The sequence below is a fragment of the Triturus cristatus genome, chromosome 3_1, assembly GCF_964204655.1.
Source record: "Triturus cristatus chromosome 3_1, aTriCri1.1, whole genome shotgun sequence".
In the NCBI taxonomy this organism is placed as follows: domain Eukaryota; kingdom Metazoa; phylum Chordata; class Amphibia; order Caudata; family Salamandridae; genus Triturus; species Triturus cristatus.
Genome location: NC_140583.1, coordinates 755,049,316 through 755,059,045, shown reverse-complemented (window position 1 = coordinate 755,059,045; position 9,730 = coordinate 755,049,316). Strand labels below are relative to the sequence as shown.

At 48.6% G+C, this 9,730-nt stretch overlaps 1 protein-coding gene across 1 annotated transcript in view; it reads left to right on the top strand.

Moving 5' to 3' along the window:
• Positions 1-4,858: 4,858 nt before the first annotated feature.
• The window catches only part of LOC146860928 (uncharacterized), a 60,923-nt gene continuing 56,051 nt past the window's right edge, over positions 4,859-9,730 (top strand). Inside the window, exons 1-3 of the mRNA XM_085646192.1 lie at positions 4,859-4,883; positions 4,997-5,077; positions 6,534-6,581. Of these exons, the coding sequence (XP_085502318.1) occupies positions 4,859-4,883; positions 4,997-5,077; positions 6,534-6,581 (154 nt within the window). The remainder of the gene's footprint in view (positions 4,884-4,996; positions 5,078-6,533; positions 6,582-9,730) is intronic.

Sequence of the window (9,730 nt, the reverse complement as noted above, 5' to 3'; positions counted from 1 at the left end):
CTCTGCTCCCTCGAAGTATCACATCTGTCAGCAAAGAAAGTTTGTACCTCACCTCCCAAAAGTCTTTGACCGAATCAGGAACCTGTGAGCGACTCTCAGGCCAACCATTGAGGATGAACTGTTTGAGGATCCCCATATCTTTATCTTCCTTCACTCTCGCATCCCACTCTTCCTTAGTTAATGAAGGGAGATGCATGGCTAAAATAGGAACATCTAGCTGCTCCTCGCTCGAATAATCCAAGAGTGGAGACCTGGACAGGTAATCAGCAATTACATTCTCAGGACCTGGGAGGTATTCCACCTTGAAGCAGTAGTTTTCTAGGCCCAGAACCCATTTGAAATGCGTGGAGAATTGTTATGCACACTTTTGGACGAGAACATGAAAGTCAAAGGCTTGTGGTCAGTGTGTATGACAAATTGTATCCCCCACAAGAAGAATTTAAAATGGTTCACTGCCCAGAAGCACGCCAACGCCTCTCTCTCAATGACTGAATAGTTCTTTTCTGCCGAGTTGAGGGACCGTGATGCAAATGCTATAATAGTATCTTGACCCTCTCCTTTTTGAGAAAGCATCACACCCAACCCTTTGTTGGATGCATCCATAGTAAGGATGGTTTTTTTCCGTGGGTCGAACGATCCTAACGCGGGTGATTCTAGGATACGTTCCTTTATTGACTTTACCATCATGCTGTGTTTCTCCTCCCACACAAACGCTTTGTCTTTTTTTAATAGCTCACGCAGACCGTCACATAGATCTGCAAAACTTTTTACATACTTGGACATGTACTCCACAAGTCCTAGAAATGATTTCAGCTCATCTTTGTTTGAGGGGTTCTGAGCATCCTTGACGGCTTGAATCAGGCTGTACTTTGGCTTGAAACCATCTTTCGATATGGTGTGACCCAAATAATCAACCGAGGTCACTTTGATTTTGCATTTGTCGAGTTTCACAGTTAATCCTGCTCCGGACAACCTTTGGCACACTGTGTTGAGGATGACATCATGACCAAAAACACAATGTACATAGGGGTCACAGGGGAGTTAATTATGGACTGACACACCTCCAATCCCCAATCAGTACTTAACAACTAACAGGAGATGCTCAGTCCGTTCATAGAGAACAGACAGCCACTGAACGCTGTGAAAAAATACTAAGAAACCTCTTCAGATAATTTGCTCATCATGACATCATGTTCTTCCTCCGTCGACCCATGCATAAGTATATCGTCCTGAAAACAGAGGGTGTTTTTGATGCCTTCCAACTCATGTTGCATTACTTTTTGGAAAATAGAAGCCGCTGAGGCAAGGCCGAACGGCATCCTGATAAACATGTAGGCCCCGAACGGCGATGAGAATGCCATCAGAGGTCTAGATTCTGGGTGTAACTCAACCTGATGGTAGGCCATCGAAAGGTCAATGACCGAGAAAAAACACCCTTTACCCATAGTGCTCAACATCTCGTTTATATTAGGCAGGGGAAACCTCTCCACCCAGATGTTCTCGTTGAGACTGCGCAGGTCCACGCAGATGCGGATACCCTTACCATTGGCTTTAGAAGCTAGAACAAGGGGGGCCAACCATTCGGATGCTTCTATGGGTTGGATGACGCCCATGTCGCACAATTTATCCAGTTCACTTTTGAGGATTTCTCTCAAGCGAAAAGTTACAGGACGTGCTCTGTGAACCACAGGTTTAGCAGCTTTCCTCACTTTGATTTTGTGTTGAAGGGCAGCTGGTCATCTCCCCTTTTGTATTATCTCTCCTGTTACTGGCTCAAGTGCGAGTCATACATTGCCATGGTCCCCTGCTTTGGTTGACCGTTCGTAAAATGTAACGCGAAAATTCTGTAATTATGCAAAATACACTAGGGTACTTGAAATTTTGCCCCGACCTACATATAACAGTATTCATTTATCTTCCACACAATGCAAAGGGAATTGCCTCTAGTCCCTAAACCCAAGAAGAAGAATGAAAATCTACAATCTGCCTATTATATACAAATCGAGGCAGTCGGTTCATTAACTCCCTGACTATCCACCTACATTTGGTTGTGTTGCTGTTAACGAACATATTATTTGTTGTATCAAGTACATTAACCACAGAGTCGTCCTATTAGTGCTGAGCGTAGAGGAAAAATCACAGGGGGTGAAAGTCTGTAAGTGGGAACTCTGGCTTTCAGTGCCCAATAGCAGGCAGGGCGGATAGGGCACCCTAGTCTCTGGGTGCATGCAGTGCGGTGCCCCAACCTTGGTGCACAGTGAACCCCTACAGGACCACCTAAGACAGGGCTTTAAGTGGGATGAAAAAACTAAGGGGGGTAGGGGTCTGCCAAAGAGGTATGGCCCATGTCATTAAGGGCATGGTTTCGAAACAAGTAAGCTGAAAATCTGTGCTTAGCATAGTCTGCCCTCCGACTGGTATTTTTCTGCTTTTGTAATCGCATCCAGATATATATTACGACAAGAAACAAGCCAGGACTATTGGCTTTGTCAATTGTTCTTAGTTGCATAATATGAATAAGCAACAACCATGGCTTGTTATACATATTGGTTTGGAAGTCCAAGTGTGCTGTGCAGTATTGAGGTAGTACGTGAGTCCTGAGATAGCCTCGATTAGTGCACGTTGTCTTGGGTTGAACCACAGCAGTTTTTTGCAAGAGTCATATAGTAGAACAGTGTTATACATATAGGTTCGGAGGTCCAAGAGTGCTGTGCAGTATTGAGGTAGTGCGTGAGGCACGTACTACCTCAATACTGCACAGCACACTTGGACTTCCAAACCAATATGTATAACAAGATAACAAGCTCTATTATATGACTCTTGCGAAAAACTGCTGTAAAGCGCTCCGATAACCCAGGTCCAGCCAGCGCTATATAAAACTCCTTAAGTAAAATAAAATAAAAAAATAAAACATGTGCAGTTATCTTGCAGACAACAGGATCAAGATTTGAATGGTGCAGCAGGTGCAGTGGCACTGGGTCAAAAAGTTGTCAGAACACCTCTAAACACATAATGTTGCTATTGCATAATTAACAGCCCAATAGATTGCCTTTTTGTACATAAACAAGCCATACCACTTTAACAGACTTGCTGTAACTTATATTGTACAACAACTCAGCAAGCTACAACTTACAACAACAAACTGCGTATCATTAATCACATAGGTGAAACCTGATGTATTTACCAATGCTTGTTAGAAGTCTGCTGATTCTGATCACCTGCAGAACCCGGCCCACTCAAAGCCCTGCCTAAAGTCTTTTACAGGCATTCCAGTAAACCCACAGACTGCTCCCAAATCTCAATGCTGGCCAGGTACAGAGAAAGGCTTTCCAGCCCTAATAGGCTATCCAGGGGGCTTCAACTTGGCACTGCAGGCACTTTCACCTGATCCGGTGCCAGCCCTTAATGATTTAAAGGAGGAGGAAGTTTGTGCGGAACAAAAGAATTGGCTTTCACAGCCTGAACGTCGCATATTTCAAGAAAGGCGCAGTACGATGAATGTGCAAGTAGAAGTGAGCTGAAGAGGGTTGCTGAGATGGGAAACTCCATCTTGGCTGCTCCACCCCATACCTCCAGTCATATGTAAAAGTTTTAAGCAAATGTGTACATAAGTGCATGAGCACATATATAGACAGACTTTGTAGAAGGCCCCACCAGGTTTTATATGTGGCCAAATGTGAGCCCCCTCTCAAAATTCACTCCTAGAGTCACCATTGCACTCTAGAGGGTAAGAGACATGTTTGTTACAAAGGCCCAGAGACCGGGTCTCCCCGCTGTGCTCAAGGCTAGCATTGCAGAATCAGTGTCCACGCAGGGATACATGTTAACCGAGCAGACATGGTCACTCTGCTGTGGCTTGTACAGTGGAAGGGACATGGCACGCTGAGTGCATGTTCCAATGGTGTTTCGAATCTCCCTCTCACACAAACGCACATACACTGCCCTAGAGCCCTGTTACATTCACACACCGCGCTCCACTCGCTCGTGGACACTGCACTGCACCAGGCCTCCTCAAGACCCACACATCTAGCCAAGACCCTCTTGGATCCACACACACCCGTCTGTGGCTCTTCTGGATTCCCGCACCTACACTGATCATCTGTTAGACGTGCTAGTCTATTCTCTGGAAGTGCTGCAGTGCAGTGAATCCACCGTGGAGTGTTTGTATGTAATCTAATTAAAATCCATTATGAACCGCGGCCATGAACTTAGTCATTTAAAGAAAATGGAATTCCTGGAAAGAACATAGGGTTGGAAATTGTATTGCTTCCCGTTATGATTTCGGGGGATCAGCCAGATACTCAGAGAAGAACCACAGCTAACACAAAACTGAAAAAAACACACCTAAGGAGTCTCTTTCCCCGCCTGACTTTCATTTCTTGTGGAAATACTCATAACTTTATGCAGCAGGGTGTGGTATGTCACTAAAAGGCTTCATGATGGTTTTAGGGGCCTCCACTCTGGGCAGGAAGCTTGCGAGGGCTGTTAAACTGCACGTGAAGTTCCCGTTTACCACCCTACCCTAGCGTTGGGTGTTACACCAAAACTGGTCCCAGGATGCTTGTTTCCGGTACAGGGAAGACATGGCTTGGCAGGACGGGCTGGACTGTTCCCAAAAGGCACAGGGTCAAGACTGATTTGCATATAGCTGGGTCTGAACTAGGGTGGTGAAGTGAGCTAAAGAACGATGATGGATTCAACCCAGATCTGTGATGGTGGTGAGTGTCTGAAAAGTTTCAGCGCTCGGTCCAGTCCACCAGTTCCTTGTGTTTACCCAGGCGTTTGAACTGGTCAATGGTTTGTTCATTGCTCTTGATTTAAATGTAGGGGGTAGTGTAGGGCATACACACGAGTCGTAATGGACCACACTGGGGTTTCGAAGAGTAACTAGGAACAGAATGTAAGAACTCTTTGATTGTTTATTTAATGTGTAACAAAGTTACCGCCGGGCGCGTGGTCGCATTGATTTACGCTTTCTTCCTGTGCTTGTTTGCAGCCCACGCGCAGACGGAGGCGGGCGTCCTGCAGGCAGATGACCCGGAAGAGGTTTCCGACTATGGCCACCAGAATGACGAAGGTATGTGTGATTTTGCTCGCTCTTCATTTCCCCCACTGCCGCACCCCACAGATGCCGGATATCCGTTTCATCCCTGCGGAGTGCGGACACGCACTGTTGCCTGCGTGTCTGCTTCTATCAGGACAGGTATTAAAGGCGAGTGTTTTACTCTTCCCTGAGCTTTTAAATCCAGCCAATCGTCAACAAAGACACAGGCTACGCGGTTTGTTTGCTCAACGTCAGTTAAAAACACACATTTTAAACACGCTTAGGACGGGCACTTTGCCTATGTTTTGTTTTGAATTATTTGTAAGCTTGATTAGCACCAGGCGCGCGTGGTTTACAGTGAGTGGGAATGGCATCGGGAAGTTTCCTTCATGTCTCTCTGAGTGAAAAACATTTATTTTATCTTTTTTGTTTTTTTATTTTATATATAATAGTACACAGGGACTCATGGTGCTGATTTAGGGCACTTAATTGGAGCACTTAATATATGGCACATAGTTCTGTAATGAGTTGCAGGCACCAGTTTAATGCATTTGACATATTTATGAGAACGCCTTTAGTGCATAGCTTCTTAAAGCCTGCCCTTCCTTCCTCTGTCATCACTGCACCACAGGTGTGCAAGAGCTCATTATTCTTGCCTATCTGAAGGGTCCCACCTGGAAAGCAATACTTTATAAAAAAAATAAAGGAAAACTAGTTAGATGCTCAATAAGTTCCGTTTTACAAAAAAAATATATAAATAAAATGGATAAATTCCGACTGTGACGCTCCAAAGAATCTTTTCAGCCCAATGGCATTTTGATGAAAGGATAAAAATGCACCAGTTACGTCACAACTGGTGTTGTGGCTGAGCCACGGGCATGTGGGTGGCAGTAATCCTGTCTGCTGAGATATGTTTACTTGTAAGGAGCTATGAAGTCTGCACGAATCGTCCCCAAAGCATTAGTGGAAATGGTGCTAATTAAAGTTACAAAGATGATGTTGATGTTGATTTGTTTGTGTATGTGAGTGCATGTGTGTGTGCATGAACATGTAGGTGTTACTGTGCGTAATAGGGCAAAAACTCTAGTTCGCCAAAGCAGTGTAGGTATCACAACATGTTGGTGATGAGCTTTCAGTACAAAGCCATTGCTGGAAGTGCTGAAGTGCTGAAGTGCCAAGGCTGACAAATAGTGCTATGGACACTTGGTCTCAGAAACCATGGAGTCCCAGATGTGTAGAACACCATACACCCCGAACGCCAACGACTGACATTGGCCTTGCTTACGAGAACAACAGTTGCCCACAGCGGAAAATATGCCCCTCACGCATTTGCAAGGCCCTCCTGTTTTCTTCATTAATATCATCATTTTGTTGACTAGGTTTCATTTTGTTTTCTTCCACCATATCTGGGTGCACTTCATTTTTTTACTTCCCAGAAGTGACTTTTGCTGCATCTAATACTATTTATATGTTTCTCTTTTTTCTGTAGTATCATCTGGAGGAATTCCTCGTGGTGCTCTGAGGCAGATACCGAAGCGTAAGTACTTGGTGATGGCCACCTTGGAACATCCCAAATGTCCCCAGAATTTAATACTGGCTGGGTGAGGACATTGAGAGGAGAGCAGTCAGACCCAGACTTCATCTCTTATGAATATATGGATGAGATGGAAAGAGAGTTTGTGTGTGTGTGAGAGAGAGAGATAGAGGGATCGAAATAGATAAGCAGTTCAAAAGATACACACATGACAAGCTCTGTAGGTGGACATTGCTAGTTCTACATTACTTCAGCTGGGATCTCAGACCAAGAGGAGGAGAGAGTGTGATGCAGCATCTATGCATGCCTGCTAAAAATACGAGTCTCCATTCAAAAGGAGGTGTCTGAACAGAGGTGGCCAACAAAACATGGGAGTGGAGGGTCAGCAACAGTCTGATGACTAGACATGTAGAGATATACCTTGTAGAGCGACCCTTGCCAGGTAGGTCGCCCCCCCCGCTGCAGCTCCCCCAGCGCTTGAGTGTCCTTGTGCCCTCTATTCCACTGTGCCCATTTTTGCCTTTTGTTTCCTCGTGTGCCCTTTTTGGACTTTTGTTTCCTCGTGTGCCCATTTTTACCTTTTGTTTCCTTGTTTGCCCATTTCGCTCTCTGTTTCCCTGTGTGACCATATTGCGTTTCGTTCCTTGCTCCTCCATACCCATTTGTTTCGCAGTTCCCGCCGCTGCTGCCCCTGCGGCCCCACGCCCATTCGCTGACCTCTGCCTCCCACCTCCCAGCTGCTCCTCCCTCCCACCTCCCCTTAAAATGGCGGACGCGCGCAGCGGGCATGCCTTAGGCAAGCCCGTCTGCACCCGTCCGCGTCTGGACCGCGCCCAGAGCCAGAACCCCTGGCCCCCGCACCAGCCATGAAAACCACCTCCGATACGACGCCAGCACCCTCATCGCTCTCAACCCAGGACGAACCCCTATCTGTTGCAGAACCACCCCGAAGCGCACCCACGGTCCCTTCGCCTGCCAGAACTGCAGCTTCTCCTGCATTGAAGACGCAGAGAAACCCGCCACGACAAAACACAACCAGCTCCGATGCATCCTGATCAACACCCGCTCCGCACGCAAACATGCCGTCGAGCTCTGGGACCTACTTGACACCGCATCTCCAGATGTCGCCTTCCTGACCGAGACCTGGATGAACTAAGCCTTCTCCCCAGACATAGCCATAGCCATCCCCGACGGATATAAGATCGCCCACAGAGACCGCACCAACGGAGTCGAAGGAGGAATCGCCATCGTCCACAAGAAGACCATGAAGGTCTCAACAAACACCGACGACACTCTCAGCACCGCCGAACACATGCACTTCCAGATCCACATGGACCGCAAGACCACCCTAAGAGGCACCCTCATCTACAGACCACCCGGACCCCGACCACAATTCTGCGACGCCATCGCCGACTTCATCAGCACGCATGCACTGACCTCCACCGACTACATTCTCCTAGGAGACCTGAACTTCCATCTGGAGAACAACAACAACAGCAACTCCTCCACCCTGATAGACAACCTCGCCAACCTCGGACTGGCACAGCTCGTCACATCACCGACCCACATCGCCGGACACACGCTCGACGCCATCTTCTCCTCAAGCCCACAAGTCTCCTTCAGCCACGTCTCCGAACCCACCTGGACCGACCACCACTGCATCCACTTCACCTTCCGGAAACCCGTCGCTCATCACCGCACCCTACAGATCCCCCGTCGCTGCTGGGGCAAAATCACCGAAGTACAACTACAGACAAACCTCGCACTCAACCCACCGACCAACCCCTCCAGCCCCGACGATGGTGCGCACACCCTCAGACGATGGATGGACGACTGCGCTATCACCTTAGCCCCACTGAAAAAACAAACCCTCAAAGACACCAGCAAGAGAGCCAACTGGTTCACCCCGGAACTCCTAGCGTCGGAAGTTGGAGAACATATGGCACAGCGAGAAGTTGCTGGGCAGCAGCGCAACCACAAAGACGCCATCCGCAACCATCACCACCTCATCAGGACCACCAAGAGGACCTCCTTCAAAGACCGCCTCGACAACAACGCACACAACAGCAAGGAGCTCTTCAACGTCGTGAAGGAACTCTCCAACCCCAGCTCCAAAGCCAACGACATCCCACCGTCGCAAGCCCTGTGCGACTCCGTCGCCACCTTCTTCCACCGCAAGATCGCCAACATCCACGATATCTCTAACCCCCGGATGACCCTAACAGGCCCCAACACACCGGACCCAACTCACCCCACCGACTACGACCCCCTGACAACCTGAGCCAACGTGAGCATCGAAGACACAATCAAGACCATGGGCACAATCCACTCCTGCTCGCCGTCTGACCCTTTTCCACACCACATCTTCAACAAAGCCTGCAGCTCCATCGCACCCCACCTACACAATATCATCAACCTCTCCTTCGAGACCGCGACCTTCCCTGAAAGCTGGAAACACGCCGAGATCAAGGCCCTACTGAAGAAACCCAAGGAAGACCCGAGCGGACTGAAAAACTTCCGGCCCATCTCCCTGCTTCCATTCCCAGCTAAGGTCATCGAGAAGATAGTCAACATCCAGCTCACCCGCTACCTCGAAGACAACAGCATCCTGGACCCCTCCCAGTCAGGTTTCCGCAGCAACCACAGCACCGAGACCGCCCTCATCGCCGCCACAGACAACATCAGGACCCTACCGGACAACGGCGAGACGGCGGCCCTCATCCTCCTGGACCTCTCCGCCACCTTCGACACCGTCTGCCACCGCACACTACGCACACGACTCCACGACGCAGGGATCCGAGACAAGGCCCTGGACTGGACCTCCTCCTTCCTCTCCGGCAGAACCCAGAGAGTCTGCCTTCCCCCGTTCCGATCCGAAGCCTCCGAGATCATCAGCGGCATCCCGCTGTTCAACGTCTACATGGTGCCTCTCGCACACATCGCCCGACATCACAATCTCAATATAATCTCCTACGCCGACGACACACAACTGATCCTCTCCCTCACCGCCAAATCCAACCTCCACCAGGGAATGATGGCCGTCGCCGACTGGATGGAGTATAGTCGCCTTAAACTGAACACAGACAAGATGGAGATCCTCATCCTCGGGCCCAACTACTCAGCTTGGGATGACTCCTGGTGGCCCGCATCAC